At 43.9% G+C, this 20,983-nt stretch overlaps 2 protein-coding genes across 6 annotated transcripts in view; one reads left to right on the top strand and one right to left on the bottom strand.

Moving 5' to 3' along the window:
* Nucleotides 1-20,983, top strand: part of ift74 (intraflagellar transport 74) — an 89,928-nt gene that overhangs the window by 12,809 nt on the left and 56,136 nt on the right. The window lies entirely within an intron of this gene.
* On the bottom strand, nt 201-14,971 carry LOC119970061 (leucine-rich repeat-containing protein 19-like). 3 transcript variants are annotated; one of them, XM_038804028.1, is made up of 5 exons: nt 14,786-14,971; nt 6,802-6,907; nt 3,745-4,111; nt 3,297-3,500; nt 201-723 (listed from the first exon to the last, which is right to left on the bottom strand). In XM_038804028.1, the coding sequence occupies exons 2-5, from the start codon at nt 6,892-6,894 to the stop codon at nt 386-388; spliced, it is 1,002 nt and encodes a 333-aa protein (XP_038659956.1). In that variant the 5' UTR covers nt 6,895-6,907; nt 14,786-14,971; the 3' UTR covers nt 201-385. The 3 variants fall into 3 exon arrangements, with proteins under 3 accessions (XP_038659956.1, XP_038659957.1, XP_038659958.1); XM_038804029.1 differs by having other exon boundaries at nt 6,802-6,904; XM_038804030.1 differs by lacking the exon at nt 6,802-6,907.

Genomic DNA, 20,983 nt, shown 5'->3' with positions numbered 1-20,983 from the left:
CGCGGGCCTGTCCCCTCCCGAGCACAGTCGTGGTGCTCTTTCCTTGCTAGGCCACCTACAAGCCCCAAACGGGCTTCTCACTCCCGTTTCACGACGGCAGCGACCAGGTCGTGAAACGGCCGCGAACGGCAGGCAGCTCGGCCCATCCAGGTCAGAGAATCGGCGTTTGCCGTGAAAAACGGCGAGCGGCGATTCTTCCGAGCGGGGGGGGGCGTGAAATTTGTCGGGGGACCTTCACGCGATTATCCCACCCGGCGTGGGGAGCGGAGAATTGCGGCCATGGTATCTTGTGGGTATGTTAGTAAAAGTATGGCTGGCTTAACTTACTGCACATGTTGCAGAGTCAGTCAACCTCAATGGAGCAAATCTATGACCATTTCCATTTTTACTGCTCCTCGCAATCATGGAATCCTATAGTATCTATATACCCATCTTCAATATAACCATCATCGTCTTCAGAAAGTTGAGAGGTTGTCCTCACTTCAGTTTGTTGGTCACTGTTTTTAGTTTTTTGCAATGCCTGTGGGACACTATCCTCTGTTGTTGCAGATGCATTTTCCATGAAAAACTCTGGTTCTTCCCGCAGTCGATGATGATGGTAGGCAAAGAGGCAGTGGTACCATTTGATGCATTTTGCAAACAGGACAAGTATGGAAGATATGCCGATTGAGGTTGCCATGACAGCGACCACTAATTTCCAGGATTTCCCAAATTTTGATTGATCTAATAAATTTTTAAAAAAGAGTAGTTTAGACAGACATAACGTCCAGCTGTTATTTTTCAGAAGGTATCATTGACTTAAATGTTAAATTTTAACCAAACTACTTCTATAATTACAGTCACAGACACTAAACTGATCACCTCAGACGGACAGTCTACAAACATGACTGGTGTTGCAAATGGCTGATATGACATTGGTGCATATGAGTTTGTTACTGGAAAATGACATCCCTCATCTGATGAAGCAGAAAAATGTCTCATTTATTTTGCAGGCAAAGGTTAAGTGAAGAAAAATTGGCTATTAAAATCAATAACTTGAAGAAACAAAATAGATTTTGTCTAGGGAAAAGTGCACTGAATGTCATAGTATTACGTGTAGTACCACAAAAAATCTATTTACATAGTTCTCTCCCTTCCCAAAAACACCAACCCTGCTAAGGTAGAAATCCACAGGTGTTTTTCTATAACTTGGTTAATTGGGCTTGTTTCATGTAGCTATATGCAGTGGAAGGCCACTTGACCTGAAGTTTTAATATATCTGATGTCAATCTAACCCCATTTCCATGAATGTACATCATGGAGGGATCATTAGCTAATGCAAAGCTGTGGCGTTTAGATTTTGCCTGCTTAAGTAAGAGATTCTTCAGGCCAATTATTGCAATCCTATGTCAATTGCCAGTGCGTTCAACATACTCTAGGAATCTAGTTTAAATGTGTAAAGCTCAGCTTACTGGACAAACCCACTAAATCATCAGCAACCTGCCACAATAATTTTAAATTCTGGTTATTGTGGAGTTTCCTTGAAGAGAAGCATGAAGTTTGCCTATTTTAGTCACTTTGTCAATTCTTCCACGATAGTCCTCAATACCAGGGCCCTGCAAAGCTGCATACTTAGCCCCCTACTATACTCCCTAGACACACACAACTGTGGCAAAATTTGGCTACAACTCCATCTACAAGTTTTTTTTTGTGTTTAATAATAAACAATTTTAATGAGGTATTTTTTGGTGTTGTAAATAGTAGAATTACAGAACGAGAAAACAAAAGGACTGTACAATAAACAAAGTACACAGTGCAATTACCGTAACCCGTCCAACCCAGATCTGCCTAATTGACCCCCTATACTACATTCCCATAACCCCTGATGATAATTCTCCACAAAGAAGTCAATGAATGGTTGCTACCTCCGGGCGAACCCTAACAATGACCCTCTCAAGGCAAACTTGATTTTCTCCAAGCCCAGGTAACTCGCCATGTCTGACAGCCAGGCTTCCAACTTCAGGGGCTTTGAGTCCCTCCAAGCTAGGAGTATCCGTCTCCGGGCTACCAAGGAAGCAAAGGCCAAAACGTCGGCCTCTTTCTCCCCCCGGACTTCCATGGCCTCTGAAACCCCAAAGATCACCACCTCCGGACCCATTGCCACCCTTATGTTCAATACTCTAGACATGACGTCCTTGAACCTCTGCCAGTACCTCCTAAGTTTTGGACACGCCGAAAACATGTGGACATGGTCTGCTGGTCCTCTCAGACACTTTACACACTTGTTCTCTACGCCGAAGAATCTGCTCATCCGGGACGTGGTCATGTAGGCCCGGTGAACGACCTTAAACTGAATCAGGCTGAGCCTGGCACATGTTGTCCATTAACCCTGCTCAGCGCGTCCGCCCACAGGCCTTCCCCACTCCATCTACAAGTTTGCTGATGACATAACCATAGGGGTTGGATCTCGAACAACAATGAGTCAGAATACAGGAGGGAGATAGAGAACCTAGTGGAGTGGTGCAGCGACAATAATCTCTCACTCAATGCCAGCAAAACTAAAGAGCTGGCCATTGACTTCAGGAAGCAAAGTACTGTACACACCCCTATCAGCATCAACGGGGCCGAGGTGGAGATGGTTAGCAGCTTCAAATTCCTAGGGGTGTACATCACCAACAATCTGTCCTGGTCCACCCATGTCGACGCTACCACCAAGAAAGCACAACAGCCCTCACCCGGGTTATTCTCTCTTCCAACTTCTCCCATTGGGCTGGAGATACAAAAGTCTGAGAACACGCATTAACAGATTCAAAAACAATTTTGTCCCTGCTGTTAACTCCTTAATGACCCTCCTATAGACTGAACTGATCTCTTCACACATCTTCTCTGCCAAGTAGTGCCACACTCCGTATGCTTCACCCGATGCCTGTGCCAATGTGTTTACATTGTAAATTTATGTATGTACTGTGTTGTTTCATGTATGGAACGATCTGTCTGGACTGTACGCAGAACAATACTTTTCACTGTACCTCCGTACACGTGACAATAAATCAAATCCAAATCCAATTTCATCTATAGAGATGAGTCAGAGATATTCAGGCCTCGACCACTATTGCTCTGAATTGACTGCATAGGACAGTATGTACTCTTGGCAACTCGCACCAACCTTTCCATGGATGTAGCACATGGACATTTAGTATCATGTCATTTTGCTTGGTGGCTGTCTTTCTGTCAGAAATTCCCTGAAATGTGCTACACTATAATTTCTCTTGTTGCTTGTCAGAAATATGTACAATTGATATTAGATGCTGTAGTACCTGAGCCATCAGTTTGATTCCCAGTGGTGTTTTGTACAGTCACGGTAGGAGATTGCAATGCTGGCTTGTGTATATTTTTGGAACTGTGCAGAGATGATGCTGAAGAAGAGACTTGAAAACATCCATTTTGCTTGATGGGAGCTTTTTTGATGGTGCAGGATTGCATTTCTTCAGGGGATTCACACCATGTGATGTCCTCGTTACCTGCAGTTGAAATGAGATGTGACTTTACAAATATCTAAAATTCTTGACTTCCTGTTTGTCATTCCAATATCCGGCTGGAAAGTTTACATCAATATTTTGAATTTTGGATTCACTCCAGTAATTTAAACAATCCATTCATTGCAGTAACAAAGACACTTTTCAAGTTCTCTGGTGAGATTTTCTCATTCATAAATGCAGTAACTGTAACATTTTGCAAACCTGTCATTATGGGAGTTGAACCTACCCAGGTGAACTTTTGACGCATTAAGCCACATCTGTAAACCTAGAAGGCCACAACTACAGTTCCATTGATTTCCGTACAGTGTCAAATGTGACAAATTCAGTGGTTTCATAACATCTCTGCCAACATTTGTGAGGCAGTTATTGTGCAGATCCAGTACAGCCAACTTTTTTAAATTGTTGAATGCTCCTGAAATTAAATTGCAGATGAGGTTATATCCCAGATACAATTCTTTAAGCTGAGTTAAATTTGAAAGAATTTGAACATCGCGATGAGTTAAAGAAATGCTGTTGTTCGTGAGTTTTAACTTTGTTGTGTTTGCAGGTAGGTCACGAGGAATCGATGACAAACTCATTCCACTGTAGTCACACTGCAAAAAAAAAAGCAATTTGGGTGATTGTTGACATCTACTAAAAAGAAAGACTTGCTTTTGTAAGGACCTTTTCATAACCACCTGGTGTCTGAAAATGCCCTGCAACCAGTGAAGTCCTTTTGAAGTGTAGTCATTATTGCAATGTAGGAAATGCAGCAGCCAATATGTACACAGCAAACTCCCAGAAATAACAATGTGATAATGACCAGATAACCTTTTTTGTGATGTTTATTTAGGGATAAATATTGGCCAGGACATCAGGGATAAATTCCCTGCTCCTCTTCAAAATAGTGCCATGGGATCTTCTGCATCCATCTGAGAAGACCGATGGATCCTTGGTATAAAATCTCATCCGTAAGGCAGTGCCCCCAACAGTGCACTACCCACTCAGTGCAACACTGGAGTGTCAACCTTGGTTTATGTCCTCACCCTGGAGTGGGACTTGAGCCCAGAGGCAAGAGTGCTTCCAACTTCATCCATGGCTGGCACTCAATTGAAATATCTCTTTATGTTCTTTAAACTTTGAGAGTTATTTTTTAGTGCAAAGGATTGCATTTATATAGCATCCTAAATAAGTAAAATATCCTGAGGCCCTTCATGAGAACATTCTAAAATAAAATTTGACACTAACCACATTTGAGATATTCAGAAAATCCTAAAACTTGGTCATTAAGGAGGTTTTAAGAGCATTTGGAGGGATAACAGGATAGATGGAGGTTTAGGAGGAGAGGTTCTTTGCAGACAGAAAGAACATTTACAGGCATCGTACCTGTTTCAGCTGAACAAAAGTAAGTGCAAGCCATTCGCTGGTTCATTCCCCAGGGCAACGCCTTGACGAAGCTTGCAGTTGACTGTCAGTCACCATTAGCTGCTGCATGGCAACACCTCTACTAATCAGTGACCACTTGCCAACCAATCAGCATTCTCTTCTCCCACAGTATAAAGGTGTTGTTTCCCCTCACATTTGTATTGCTCCTGCTGAGATTGCTGCGTGCAAGGTGAAAAACTTCAACAGTGTCTTTTTTCGGCAATACTCAATGTTCTCTTCTACCAAATTACTATTTGCCTAAACTTGATTTGTAAGTTGGGCAAACTATTTAGTTATCATGAGTTAGAATATAGCAGGAGCCCTGCCAGGAATCCAACATGAGAACAGGGTAGATGTTACTTGAGAAAGAGAGTATTACAGTGTAAATAAAATGTTACTTGTCCTTCTGAGAAATTATTTAATTTTGGCATTGTTTAGCCCACACCTAGAATCGGTACCTGTTGCTTATTCTGCTTGTTGCTTTGCTGGTACTGCTATTAACTCCCCTTTGGCATATTTTCCCTTAATTCACATCCACACTGAGAATTTTTAAATCTCTCTTGATTTATAAAGGCCACATCATTGTGCACTGCAGCCTGAAGGCAATGTTGCCCTGTGGGGAAAGCCAGCACCTCAGTAATACTGTGTTGCCCTCTTGTGGTGCTGCTGTTAGTCAGCCATTTGTACCCTGGCCTCCTTTGTACATCTGTGGCCAGCAAAGTAATTAACACTGCAGACGACCTCAGTGCTAGCCTGTAAGGAACCTGCTGCACAGAAATGGGCTTGACCACCACTATCATTAATGAACAGATATGTGCTGTGCTGAACCCTTTCTGAAGGACATAAGGCACACGGTGCCTCAGCATCTTTGACCACATTTCTATTGCCGTTACCAGGTATTCATGCCTGGTATAGCCTGACGCCTGACATTGCAGCAAGTCTTTTCCTGATCTTGCTAAGCTTCCTGTGCCAAGTGCAATGCTAGGGGATCTCTGAATTCAGCCTTCATAGTGTATAACAAGCCATAAAGTGGAAAGAAACTTGGAACCAGCTCACATTTGAATTAGGACTCCAGTTTTCTCACAGCACCCACACTAGTAACAGCAAATGATAATATCAAACAAGCACTGCTGGACACTTTTCTCCTGAGTACCTCTTGTGTGCACTGCCGCTCACTCTTCAACATCTCGTTTCACCATATTTAATATTGTTGAGAAAGGGCAGTAAATCAGTGTGATGATATTCCTGGTTACCAGTATCTATTTGCTACTGGCATAAAACTTTACACCAAAAGCAATGTCCAAACTCTAATTTCTGCATCAATTCTTTTTTAAATTGCAGATTTTAGATAGTGCGTAAACTGCCACTAAGACAAAACATTAAAATTTAACATTCAGACGGGATTAACCAACTTTGGCAAATGAACTGCAAGAGTTCTGAGTTGTAAGAAAATTATAGGATATTTGAATGTAATTTATAAACGTCTTGTATCCCTGTCCCTTTCGCAATAAAACAAAGGGACTTCTACTCAAACTGCCTATATTTAGACTAGTAAGAATTCCTACAACACCAGGTTAAAGTCCAACAGGTTTGTTTCGAATCACTAGCTTTTGGAGCGCAGCTCCTTCCTCGTGTGAATGAAGAGATGGGATCTAGAAATATATATATAGACAAAGTCAAAGATACAAGACGTTGTAGATATTACAAAGATATTTAGACTACCTCTGATCAACTCACAAAGAAAAAAGATGAGATTGGGGGAGTGAAAATAACAGACACGTCACTAAATGCACCAAAACTTTGGATAGAATGGAACTTTAAGAACACAGATCTCTTTTAAGATGTGTTGACATTCTTTGTTAAGCTCCACTGTACTTACAGTTGTGACACTAAAATTGCAAGGAGTTGAGGCTATTGCAGCAGTTGTCAAAATAACACTTCCAGTCCAAAATTTAATCCAGCAGATTCTCATGGTCCCAATTCTACTGCAAAATAAATGCTTTTAGTTCCTTTCAGTTAACCAAGTGTTTGGATGTTTCTTTTATCATTCTGATTTAAAAAGTAATAACAAACAGTGATTCAAATGGAATTTAATAGCATATAGCACACACAAATAACCAGTCCAAGATGGAGCAGTGCTTTTCCGGACCTTGATTGTCCTTTTCTCAAGTTTTCTGTCAGTAATTGGAAGATAATTTCAAATTTAAATACAATCTTTTAAAATCTCAGTTTGACGATTCTTAACGTAAGAAATAGGAGCAGGCGTTAGCCATTCAGCTGCTCGAGCCTGCTCTGCCATTCAATAACATCTGACCTGATTGTGGTCATAACCCTTAACTCCCTTGTCAATCAAAACTCTGTCTAACTCGGACTCAAATACATTCAATGGCCCGGCCTCCATTGCTCTCTGAGGAAGAAAATTCCACAGACATATCACTCTGTGAACAAATTTCTCCTTGTTTCCTTCTTAAATGGGTGACCCCTTATTTTTAAACTGTAACGCTAGTTTTAGATTCCCCCCCCCCCCCCCCACCTCCGTGAGGAAACATCCTCTCAGCATCTACCCTGCCAATTGCCCCTTCAGAATCTTCGATCTTTCAATCAGACCACATCTCATTCTTTTACATTCCAATGAGTATAGACACAACTTGCTCAATCTTTCTTTACAAGACAAGCCCCCTTATACCAGGAATCAGCCTGAGTGCACCATCTCAGAACTGCTTCAAATGCAAATAGGTCCCCCCTAAAGGAGACAAATGTGACAAATCCGGACAAATGTGAGGTCATGCATTTTGGTAGGTCTAACATAGAGGGGAAATATACCGTAAATGGTAAAACTCTTAGGCAAATAGAAAGCCAGAGGGATCTGGACGTGCAGGTCCACAGATCTTTGAAGTTGGCAACACAAGTGGACGAGGTAGTCAAGAAAGCATACGGAATGCTTGCCCTCATTTCACAGGTCATTGAGTATAAAAACTGGCAAGTCATGCTACAGTTGTACAGAACCTTGGTATGGCTGCACTTGGAATATTGCGCACAATTCTGGTCGCCACACTACCAGAAGGATGTGGAGGATTTGGAGAGGGTGCAGAGGGGATTTACAAGGATGTTGCCTAGTCTGGAGGGTGTTAGCTCTGGAGAGGATGAATAAACTCGGACTGTTTTCATTAGTAAGACGGAGGTTGAGGGGTGACCTGATAGAGGTCTACAAGATTATATGGGGCATGGATAGAGTGGATGGGAAGGCACTCTTTCCCAGGGTGGATGGGTCAGTCCCCAGGGGGCATGGGTTTAAGGTCCGTGGGGCAAAGTTTAGAGGAGATGTGCGAGGCAGGTTTTTTACGCAGAGGGTGGTGAGTGCCTGGAACGCATTGCCAGGAGAGGTTGTGGAAGCAGATACTTTAACGGATTTCAAAAGGCATCTTGACAAACACATGGATAGGATGGGTATAGAGGGATACGGCACAAGGAAGTGCTGAGGGTTTTGGCAAAGTTTGGTATCGTGACCAGTACAGGCTTGAAGGGCCTGTTCCTGTGCTGTTTTGTTCTTTGAGACCAAAACAGCATAGTTCTCTAGGTGTGGTCTCACCATTGCCCAGCTGTAGCAAGACTTAGTTTCATAATCATCCCACATTCAATAAAAGCCAACATTCCATTTGCCTTCCTAATTGTGTGCAGTTTTGGTGAGCTTATCTGAGGAAGGATGTTCTTGCTATGAAGGGAGTGCAACAAAGGTTTACTAAGCTGATTCCTGGGATGGTGGGACCATCATATGAGGAGAGACAAAGTCAGTTAGGATTATATTTATTGGTGTTTAGAAGAGTGAGAGGGGGATCTCACAGAAACTTACAAAATTCGAACTGGATTGGACAGGGTAGATTCAGAAAGAATGTTCCCGATGGTGGGGGAGTCTAGAACTAGGGGTCATAGTTTGAGGATAAGGGGTAAACCATTTAGGACTGAGGCGAGGAGAAATTTCTTCACCCAGAGAGAGGGGTGAATCTGTGGAATTCACTACGACAAAAAGTTGTTGAGGCCAAAATGTTGTGTGATTTCAAGAAGGAATTAGATATAGCTCTTGGGGCTGAGAGATCAAGAGATATGGGGGGGAAGGTGGGATCAGGGTATTGAACTTGATGGTCAGCAATGATCATAATGAATGCCAGAGAAGGCTCAAAGGGCCAAATGTCCTCTTCCTGCATCTATTTTCTATGCAGGTTTCCTTTATGTATGTCTCTGTTTCAGGTATGACTGGATGCACTCAGCTAGCACGAACTGTATTTTCCCTTATCTCCTGGAGGCTACCCTAATCTCTCTGACTCCACGTTTGTCTTAGTGTAGTGATCTGTTCTGCTGTCTTTATAATGATTAAGATCCTGGATGAACACCAGGCTCGTTTAGACAACTCATCCTACTGATATGGGCCCTGGAGGCGCACAAGATTCACTGGTGTATGGTTTACTGCCACATAAAAATTTAGCTTCTGGGGAGCTAGTTATAATCCCTTCTAATACATTTGCTAGTTATAATCCCTTTTAATACATCTATTTTATTTAATGTCGTCTGGCAGTTGGATGGGCACCCAGAACCTTCGCTGTACTGCTCCCAATTCAAATAGCTTCTCTTACATGTGGAGACCAAGGCTGCCCACCGTATTCTAGATGTTGGGCTGGATTTTCTGGCCCCCAGCCGCGTGTTCCTCGGTGGTGCATTGTTCGCTGGCGGCGAGATGTTATCTTTCCGTCACTTGTCAATGGGATTTCCCATTGCGACCACCCCACGCCGCCGGAAAATCTGCGGGCGAGGTAGCGCTGCCAGCGGGAAAAGTGAATCACAAAGACCAGAAACATCTGGCTGTTGTCTGAACAAAACTTTGTAGAACTCCAGCAGGACTTCTTTATTCCTGCACTCATAGACATAGAACATACAGTGCAGAAGGAAGCCATTCAGCCCATCGAGTCTGTACCGACCCACATCAAGCACTCACCCTACCCCGTAACCCAATAATCCCTCCTAACTTTTTTTTTAACACTAAGGGCAATTTAGCATGTCCAATCCACCTAACCTGCACGTCTTTGGGCTGTGGGAGGAAACCGGAGCACCCGGAGGAAACCCACGCAGACACAGGGAGAACGTGCAGACTCCGCACAGACAGTGACCCAGCCGGGAATCGAACCTGGGACCCTGGCGCTGTGAAGCCACAGTGCTAACCACTGTGCTACCGTGCTGCCCATCTCACATTAAAGGGCAACATGCCATTCATCTTCTTCATTGTTTGCTTTACCTGTATGTTAAGTTTTCCTTGTGTGCGCGGCACGGTAGCATAGTGATTAGCACTGTTGCTTCACAGCGCCAGGGTTCCAGGTTTGATTCCCGGCTTGGGTCACTGCCTGTGCGGAGTCTGCACGTTCTCCCAGTGTGTCTGCGTGGGTTTCCTCCGGGTGCTCCGATTTTCTCCCACAAGTCCCGAAAGACGTGCCGGTAGGTGAATTGGGCATTCTGAATTCTCCCTCCGTGTACCCAAACAGGTGCTGGAATGTGGCGACTAGGGGCTTTTCACAGTAACTTCATTGCATTGTTAATGTAAGCCTACTTGTGACAATAATAAAGATTATTGTTATTAATTACTTGCTGTACCTACATGCTAACTTCTCTCGTGATTCTGTCCCTCTGCCACAGCATTCCGTAGTCTCTCTCAATCTAACTAATAATCTTATATTCTACTCTTCATGCCAAAGTGGGCAAGCTCACATTTCCCCAATTATATTCCATCTGCTAAACCTCTGCCCATTCACTTCACTTACCAGTGTCCCTTTGCAAACTCTGCATCCATCTCACAATTTGCTTTCCTACTTGTCTTCATATCATCAGCATATTTGGCTACAATGCAGCCAGTCCCTTCATCCAACTCATTAATATAGATTGTAAATTGTTGTGGTCCCAGCACTGACCTGTAGCACTTCACTAGTTACAATTTGCCTCCCTGAAAATGACCCATCAATCCCGACTCTGTTTCCTGTTAGTTAGCCAGTCCTCTCTTTATCCATGCTAATATATACAACTGCCATAAGCTCTTGTAAACCTTTATGTGACATCAAATCCACCATGTCATAAGGTTTCAACTCCCATCCACGACCAAGATTTACTTTATCTTGCAAATTCATTCTTTTGTATATTTTTATACAAGAGAGCAGTTTAGGGAAAATATATTTGACAAAATAAATCAACTGAAATCATGTCTAACAATGTTAAATTGAGTTTTTTTTTAAACTTGTTGCTTTTCCATGTGGAATTAAAATGTACATATTATTGAATATTTAGAACTATTTGCAAGAAATTGAGAAATGTGTTCAATAAACATTTTGCATGCCGGACAGTGCCTTGTTAAACTAGAAACTGACTTCCAATGTGTGAAAGACAACTGGAATAATTGAAGGTTAAAGAGAAATCTAGAGGCAAAAAAATATAATAATAAAGCATTGACACAGAAAATATTATATTTAAGAAGCAATTGCTATCCCTTTCCGTCTCTTTGTTTTAGAACTGTATTGTGCTCTGGATGCCCTATTCCTGTGGAATGCACATTGTAGTCTGGTGTGTAAACACCTTCAGTGGGAATGTTAACATGTCGGCCTGTTCTGGCGCCAGGTGGAGCTCTTATCAGAACTCCACTGTTATACTGTATTCACAAATTATCCCTGTAATGGTTGTCATACCACTGGATGGCACTGTTATATTGGCTTCGCACAAATTATTCAAAATACCTTCTAGAAAATTTCTCCTGTGTAAAATAAGCACATAAAAAGTTAAGTGATTGAATTTACCTGTTGAATTTTTGTGTACACCTGAATAAAACTTCACGGCCCTAAACTGTGTCAAATATTTGAGCTTCAACGTAGGGAAAGCCATCAGGGATGCAAAAAGACAATACAGCATCAAACTAGAGTCCCAGGCCAACAACAGTAACCCACGACGACTATGGCAGGGCCTACACAAGATCACAGGCTATAAAGCAAGGCCTGGCGGAATATCTGGGGCTGGAGCATCCCTAACCGATGATCTGAATAAGTTCTGTGCCCGCTTTGAGCAGTCAGCCAATGTATCAGTGCCACCCACCCCAACAGCCCTGGACAGACCCATACCCACTATTACAGCCTCGGAGGTAAGAGCTGCCTTCTTGAAAGTGAACTCGCGGAAAGCAGCGGGCGACGGAGAGCCTGCACTAACCAGCTGGTGAGTGTATCCTCCTCCGCTCTGAGGTCTCCGCCTCCTTCAAGAAGGCCACCATAATACCAGTACCAAAGAAGAACAAGGTAGCGTGCCTTAACGACTACCGACCGGTGGCCCTGACGTCTGTTATCATGAAATGCTTCGAACAGCTAGTCATGAGACGGATCACTGCCAGCCTCCCAAACGGTCTCGATCCACTGCAGTTTGCCTATCACCGCAACCGATCCACAGCAGACGCTATCTCCCTGGCTCTGCAATCAACTCTCTAACACCTAAACAAGAAGTTCCGCCTTCAACACCATTATCCCAACAAGACTAATAACCAAACTCCGCAATCTTGGACTTGACCCCTCCCTGTGCAGCTGGATCCTCGACTTCCTCTCCAATAGACCGCAATCTGTCAGCAATAGCACCTTCTCCACAATAGTCCTCAACACCGGAGCCCCGCAAGGATGTGTGCTCAGTCCTCTACTGTACTCCCTCTACACCCATGACTGTGTGGCAACATTTAACTCCAAGTCAATCTATAAGTTTGCGGATGATACGACTGTGGTTGGCCGCATCTCAAACAACAATGAATCAGACTACAGGGGGGGGATAAATCACTTGGTTGCATGGTGCACCGAAAACAACCTCTCTCTAAATGTTGGAAAGACCAAGGAACTGATCATCGACTTCAGGAAGCGCAGCACGCCACACACTCCAGTCTGCATCAATGGCTCCGAAGTGGAGATGGTCGAAAGCTTTACGTTCCCGGGGGCCACCATCACCAACAGTCTGTCCTGGTCTACTGACATGGATGCAACAGTCAAGAAAGCGCAACAACGTCTCTACTTCCTGCGGAAGCTAAAGAAATTTGGCATGTCTGCATCGACTCTCACAAACGTCTACAGATGTGCAATAGAGAGCATCCTATCCGGCTGCATCACAGCTTGGTATGGCAACTGCTCGGTCCAAGATCGCAAGAAACTGCAGAGTGTGGTGAACTCAGCCCGATGCATCACACAAGCTTGGCACCCCCACATTGATTCTGTCTACACCTCCAGCTGCCTCAGGAAGGCAGACAGCATTATCAGAGACCCCTCCCACCCAGGCATTGCCTTCTTCCAGACCCTTCCATCAGGCAGAATCCCCCTCGGACTGATCTGTTCCCTGTAAGAACACTATTCACGATGCCCTATGCTGCTCTTGCTCATGTATTTGCTTTGTTTGGCCCAATGTTCCACACTGTAACAAATCACTGCTCTGATAAATGTACCATTTGCCAATGTTCCCTACTGATTATTCTTGTGTCTACTATGTACGTGTCTACTTGATTACCCCCACAAGAGGAAACATCCGCTCTACGTCTACGGAGGGGGGGAGGGGGGGGGGGGGGTTGTTGGGTTACGGGTATAGGGTGGATACGTGGGTTTGAGTAGGGTGATCATGGCTCGGCACAACATCGAGGGCCGAAGGGCCTGTTCTGTGCTGTACTGTTCTATGTACGCGAGGCCAGATAAGGATGGCATATATTTCCTTCCCGAAAGGAAGTTGGTGAACCAGACGGGTTGTTACAACAATTGATAGTTTCACTTTCACCAATAAATTCATTCCATTTATCTAATTAATCTAATTTAAGTCTTAAAAAATTAGAGCAAGACTTTGCCGGAGTGAAATTCGGAAAAGCTTGCTTACACCAAAAAAAGATGTTCGAAGTTTGAACTGTTTTTTAGCAAATGGCAGTTGTTACTAAATCCGTTATATATTTTAGATCTGAGATTGGGAGATTGTTGTTAATTATTCCCCTAAATCCCAGCGGCTCATTATCTCACTTTCCAGCTCCCAAATCCCACGCCCTCAATATCCAACAACTGTTCTCCCTCTTTTCCTATAATCACACAGCGGGGGCAGCACGGTGGCACAGTGGTTAGCACTGGTGCCTCACGGCACCGAGGTCCCAGCTTTCATCCCGGCTCTGTGTCAATGTCTGTGTAGAGTTTGTACATCCTCCCCGTGTCTGCGTGGGTTTCGCCCCCACAACCCAAAGATGTGCAGGGTGGGTGGATTGGCCACGCTAAATTGCCCCTTAATTGGAAAAATGTAATTGGATACTCTGAATTTATTTTAAAAAATAATCACACAGCCAATGCTCCCAGGAATATTTTCTTTGTCTTGCTTTTTCCCTGGTTCTGTAAGACTTCAGAATTGCCTTTGCTAGTTCTGCCAGAACCAGTGTTGCAACTACTGTTGCACTAGCCGTCTGATATCAACCCCACATGTAACCCTTAATTTATGAATAAGTAATTTATGGGGCAGAAAAGCTGCCTTACTAAGTTCTGCCTCACCCCAGGAATGCACCCACATTGCTGCCAAAACCCAGGCCTCCCTCAGACCTGTGGCAAGCTCCCATCTAAAAGCACAAATGAGACAAGTGGCTTCAAATTCACCTGTTACCAGATAGATTTATACTCCCAAGATCTAGTTTGAGTACCCCTATGCACGACCAGAAAATCTACCTATTTTTGTTGTGAATTAAACTAGCTGTCTTATTTCAGTCTGATTTTTAAATTCTCCTGACTTTGTTTTGTATGTTGCTGTTAATCTGTTTTTTTTCAAGGGCTTTTGTCGTTTGCATTTCCTTATTTTCTTACCTACTCACTCTGCCAGTATTCTCTCTCTTGGTGAAGGTGTTGACTCCTTGTTGGGGTTTAGTTCCACAGGCACTAGCCGTCTGATATCATCGCCACATGTACCCTTGATTTGTGAATAAGCAATTCAACTATGGGGCAGAAAAGTAAGTGTGCTGCAGCAGAGCCCGATCCGATCCTTACCCAATCTTCAGTCATATGTACTTTAGGCAGGAGCAGTTAATTAGTGATAGGAAGAGGGAACCTTAGCTGATTTGCCTCATCCGTACCCTTGGGTGAGATCAGCTAATTGAGTACAGATTTGAAATTGAACCTGGCCCCTTCCTGATTTGCATAACTCAATTACTTATTGACCATTTGCGAGCTTTTTCAACATTCTCAAAACTGAACACAGAAGAAAGTAAGGAATCCAACTCTCATAATAAAACATGTGCATCCCAATAGAAAAATGTGGCTTCATACCTCTTTAAAAAAAATGGTCAACTTGTGCCTTTCTGATTTAATTAGCAAGCAGTTCATATATTGTAAACTGTTTTGTGATGACCTATGTCCTGAAAATGTTGCATGTGAATTGAATTGCTAGTTAAGCATGCACTGTAGTAATGTATTTCAGTTAATGATTTACCATGGTGCTTTACTCGATTTGTTGATGTTATTACATTTGAAAGTATCACAACAATGATTTGTTCTTTTAGAATGTAAGTATTGACATATATTCCAGTTTTTGAGATGAATATATTTAAATGTTCTATTCCTTAATGTAAAATTTAATTTTGATAACTATTTAAGAATTTGGTCGTTTTCAGGTTTTAAAATAAAATTTTACTCCTGATTAACTTCCATGGGATAGCGGTTACCTGAATAATTTCCACTGAATCATTCCCTAAAGGACATTGTTTTTACGACAATTGAAGTTTCATGGTTACCATAATTAAGACCAGCTTCCAAGCCCAGATTTTATTAATTGAGTTCAAATTCTACCAGTTGTCCTGGGAGCATTAACCTGGACCTCTGGGTTACCAGTCATGTCACGTTACTGCAACCCGGGGGCGACACGGTGGCACAGTGGTTAGCACTGCTGCCTTACAGCCCCAGGGACCCGGGTTCAATTCTGACTTTGGTTGGCGACGGTGCGGAGTTTGCACATTCTTCCCGTGTCTGCGTGGGTTTCCTCCGGGTGCTCCGATTTTCTCCCACAGTCCAAAGTTGTGCAGGTTAGGTGGATTGGTCATGCTAAATTGCCTGTGGGTATCCAAAGGTTAGGTGGGGTTGTGGCGGGGGAGCAGGCACAAATAGGGTACTCTTTTGGATGGCCAGTGCAGACTTGATGAGCCGAATGGCCTCCTTCTATAAAGGGGGCAGCACGGTAGCTCAGTGATTAGCACTGCTGCCTCGCAGCACCAAGGACCCGGGTTTGATTCCGACCTTCGGTGCCTGTATGTTTGGAGTTTGTACGTTCTCCCCGCGTGTACGTGGGTTTCATTGTGTGCTCTTGTCAATTGAATGGACTGTCCCACAGTCCAAAAATGTGAAGGTTAGGTGGATTGGTCATGCTAAATTGCCCCTTAGTGTCCCAACGGTTAGGTGGGGTTACAGGGATAGGGCGCAGGAGTGTGCCCAGGTTAGGGTGCTCTTTCAGATGGTTGGTGCAGACTCTACGGGCCGCTTAGGCTCCTTCTGCTCTGTCGGGATTCCATAGATTCCACCATCATTTCCTTCAAGGTCAAAAAATGTTGTATCCTTGCACCAACCGTCTTCTACCATTTCCTTGCTGCAATGCTGCACCTCACTTCCAGCAAATTACTCTCCTACAAGGAGATAATCTACAGAACAGGGGCATGGGAACCTGGATTGTAGTTTTGGGGTACGGGAGATTGAGAGTATAGAGGTCAGGAGCACAGATTTGACTTCGCAGGAGGGTGCCAGTGTTCAGGTAGGTGGTTTGAAGTGTGTCTACTTCAATGCCAGGAGTATACGAAATAAGGTAGGGGAACTGGCAGCATGGGTTGGTACCTGGGACTTCGATGTTGTGGCCATTTCAGAAACATGGATAGAGCAGGGACAGGAATGGTTGTTGCAGGTTCCGTGGTTTAGGTGTTTTAGTAAGCTCAGAGAAGGGGGCAAAAGAGGGGGAGGTGTGGCGCTGCTAGTCAAGGACAGTATTACGGTGGCGGAAAGGATGCTAGATGGGGACTCTTCTTCCGAGGTAGTATGGGCTGAGGTTAGAAACAGGAAAGGAGAGGTCGCCCTGTTGGGAGTTTTCTATAGGCCACCTAATAGTTCTAGGGATGTAGAGGAAAGGATGACGAAGATGATTCTGGAAAAGAGCGAAAGTAACAGGGTAGTTGTTATGGGAGACTTTAACTTTCCAAATATTGACTGGAAAAGATATAGTTCAAGTACATTAGATGGGTCGTTCTTTGTACAATGTGTGCAGGAGGGTTTCCTGACACAATATGTTGACAGGCCAACAAGAGGCGAGGCCACATTGGATTTGGTTTTGGGTAATGAACCAGGCCAGGTGTTAGATCTGGAGGTAGGTGAGCACTTTGGAAACAGTGACCACATTTCGGTGACCTTTACATTAGTGATGGAAAGGGATCAGTATACCCCGCAGGGCAAGAGTTATAGCTGGGGGAAGGGCAATTATGATGCCATTAGACATGACTTAGGATGTGTAGGTTGGAGAAGTAGGTTGCAAGGGTTGGGCACACTGGATATGTGGAGCTTGTTCAAGGAACAGCTATTGCATGTTCTTGATAAGTACGTACCAGTCAGGCAGGGAGGAAGGGGTCGAGCAAGGGAACCGTGGTTTGCCAAAGAAGTGGAATCTCTTGTTAAGAGGAAGAAGGAGGCCTATGTGAAGATGAGGCGTGAAGTTTCAGTTGGGGCGCTTGATAGTTACAAGGAAGCGAGGAAGGATCTAAAGAGAGAGCTAAGACGAGCAAGGAGGGGACATGAGAAGTCTTTGGCAGGTAGGATCAAGGAAAACCCAAAAGCTTTCTATAGGTATGTCAGGAATAAAAGAATGACTAGGGTAAGAGTAGGGCCAGTCAAGGACAGTGGTGGGAAGTTGTGTGTGGAGGCTGAGGAGATAAGCGAGATACTAAATGAATACTTTTCATCAGTATTCACTCAGGAAAAATATAATGTTGTGGAGGAGAATGCTGAGACCCAGGCTATTAGAATAGATGGCATTGAGGTGCGTAGGGAAGAAGTGTTGGCAATTCTGGACAAGGTGAAAATAGATAAGTCCCCAGGGCCTGATGGGATTTATCCTAGGATTCTCTGGGAAGCCAGGGAAGAGATTGCTGAGCCTTTGGCTTTGATTTTTATGTCATCATTGGCTACAGGAATAGTGCCAGAGGACTGGAGGATAGCAAATGTGGTCCCTTTGTTCAAGAAGGGGAGTAGAGATAACCCCGGTAACTATAGGCCGGTGAGCCTCACGTCTGTTGTGGGTAAAGTCTTGGAGGGGATTATAAGAGATACGATTTATAATTATCTAGATAGGAATAATATGATTAGGGATAGTCAGCATGGTTTTGTGAAGGGTAGGTCATGCCTCACAAACCTTATCGAGTTCTTTGAGAAGGTGACTGAACAGGTAGACGAGGGTAGAGCAGTTGATGTGGTGTATATGGATTTCAGTAAAGCGTTTGATAAGGTTCCCCACGGTCGTCTATTGCAGAAAATACGGAGGCTGGGGATTGAGGGTGATTTAGAGATGTGGATCAGAAATTGGGTAGTTGAAAGAAGACAGAGGGTGGTGGTTGATGGCAAATGTTCAGAATGGAGTTCAGTTACGAGTGGCGTACCACAAGGATCTGTTCTGGGGCTGTTGCTGTTTGTCATTTTTATAAATGACCTAGAGGAGGGCACAGAAGGTAGGGTGAGTAAATTTGCAGACGACACTAAAATCGGTGGAGTTGTAGACAGTGTGGAAGGATGTTGCAGGTTACAGAGGGACATAGATAAGCTGCAGAGCTGGGCTGAGAGTTGGCAAATGGAGTTTAATGTAAAGAAGTGTGAGGTGATTCACTTTAGAAAGAATAACAGGAATGCGGAATATTTGGCTAATGGTAAAATTCTTGGCAGTGTGGATGAGCAGAGGGATCTCGGTGTCCATGTACATAGATCCCTGAAAGTTGCCACCCAGGTTGATAGGGTTGTGAAGAAGGCCTATGGTGTGTTGGCCTTTATTGGTAGAGGGATTGAGTTCCAGAGCCATGAGGTCGTGTTGCAGCTGTACAAAACTCTGGTACGGCCGCATTTGGAGTATTGCGTACAGTTCTGGTCGCCTCATTATAGGAAGGACGTGGAAGCTTTGGAACGGGTGCAGAGGAGATTTACCAGGATGTTGCCTGGTATGGAGGGAAAATCTTATGAGGAAAGGCTGATGGACTTGAGGTTGTTTTCGTTAGAGAGAAGAAGGTTAAGAGGTGACTTAATAGAGGCATACAAAATGATCAGAGGGTTAGATAGGGTGGACAGCGAGAGCCTTCTCCCGCGGATGGAGGTGGCTAGCACGAGGGGACATAGCCTTAAATTGAGGGGTAATAGATATAGGACAGACGTCAGAGGTAGGTTTTTTATGCAAAGAGTGGTGAGGCCGTGGAATGCCCTACCTGCAACAGTAGTGAACTCGCCAACATTGAGGGCATTTAAAAGTTTATTGGATTAGAACATAAGAACTAGGAGCAGGAGTAGGCCATCTGGCCCCTCGAGCCTGCTCCGCCATTCAATTAGATCATGGCTGATCTTTTGTGGACTCAGCTCCACTTTCCGGCCCGAACACCATAACCCTTAATCCCTTTATTCTTCAAAAAACTATCTATCTTTACCTTAAAAACATGTAATGAAGGAGCCTCAACTGCTTCACTGGGCAAGGAATTCCATAGATTCACAACCCTTTGGGTGAAGAAGTTCCTCCTAAACTCAGTCCTAAATCTACTTCCCCTTATTTTGAGGCTATGTCCCCTAGTTCTGCTGTCACCCGCCAGTGGAATCAACCTGCCCGCATCTATCCTATCTATTCCCTTCATAATTTTAAATGTTTCTATAAGATCCCCCCTCATTCTTCTAAATTCCAACGAGTACAGTCCCAGTCTACTCAACCTCTCCTCATAATCCAACCCCTTCAGCTCTGGGATTAACCTAGTGAATCTCCTCTGCACACCCTCCAGCGCCAGTACGTCCTTTCTCAAGTAAGGAGACCAAAACTGAACACAATACTCCAGGTGTGGCCGCACTAACACCTTATACAATTGCAACATAACCTCCCTAGTCTTAAACTCCATCCCTCTAGCAATGAAGGACAAAATTCCATTTGCCTTCTTAATCACCTGTTGCACTTGTAAACCAACCTTCTGTGACTCATGCACTAGCACACCCAAGTCTCTCTGAACAGCGGCATGCTTTAATATTTTATCGTTTAAATAATAATCCCATTTGCTGTTATTCCTACCAAAATGGATAACCTCACATTTGTCAACATTGTATTCTATCTGCCAGACCCGAGCCCATTCACTTAACCTATCCAAATCCCTCTGCAAACTTCCAGTATCCTCTGCACTTTTCGCTTTACCACTCATCTTAGTGTCATCTGCAAACTTGGACACATTGCCCTTGGTCCCCAACTCCAAATCATCAATGTAAATTGTGAACAATTGTGGGCCCAACACGGATCCCTGAGGGACACCACTAGCTACTGATTGCCAACCAGAGAAACACCCATTTATCCCAACTCTTTGCTTTCTATTAATTAACCAATCCCCTATCCATGCTACTACTTTACCCTTAATGCCATGCATCTTTATCTTATGCAGCAACCTTTTGTGTGGCACCTTGTCAAAGGCTTTCTGGAAATCCAGATATACCACATCCATCGGCTCCCCGTTATCTACTGCACTGGTAATGTCCTCAAAAAATTCCACTAAATTAGTTAGGCATGACCTGCCTTTTACGAACCCATGCTGCGTCTGCCCAATGGGACAATTTCTATCCAGATGCCTCGCAATTTCTTCAGTGGATGATAATGGCATAGTGTAGGTTAGATGGCCTTTAGTTTTTGACTTCCCATGTGGGCCGAAGGGCCTGTACTGCGCTGTATCGTTCTATGTTCTAGAACAGATAGGAAACTGTTCAACTTATCCCACCCTCAGTCCCAAACCATTCCAATCTCAGTCATTGAGTTTCAGT

This window comes from Scyliorhinus canicula, chromosome 8, assembly GCF_902713615.1.
Source record: "Scyliorhinus canicula chromosome 8, sScyCan1.1, whole genome shotgun sequence".
Classification (NCBI taxonomy): domain Eukaryota; kingdom Metazoa; phylum Chordata; class Chondrichthyes; order Carcharhiniformes; family Scyliorhinidae; genus Scyliorhinus; species Scyliorhinus canicula.
This window is presented reverse-complemented; position numbering and strand designations above follow the sequence as displayed.

What these genes read in the sequence shown, in the direction of transcription:
- LOC119970061 (XM_038804028.1), bottom strand. Translation starts at nt 6,894, where the DNA reads ATGAGAATCTGCTGGATTAAATTTTGGACTGGAAGTGTTATTTTGACA. An exon ending in GCAATTTTAGTGTCACAACT is followed by an intron (nt 4,112 to 6,801) that starts GTAAGTACAGTG and finishes TTTTTTTTGCAG; the next exon opens with TGTGACTACAGTGGAATGAG. An exon ending in GAATCAAACTGATGGCTCAG is followed by an intron (nt 724 to 3,296) that starts GTACTACAGCAT and finishes AAAATTTATTAG; the next exon opens with ATCAATCAAAATTTGGGAAA.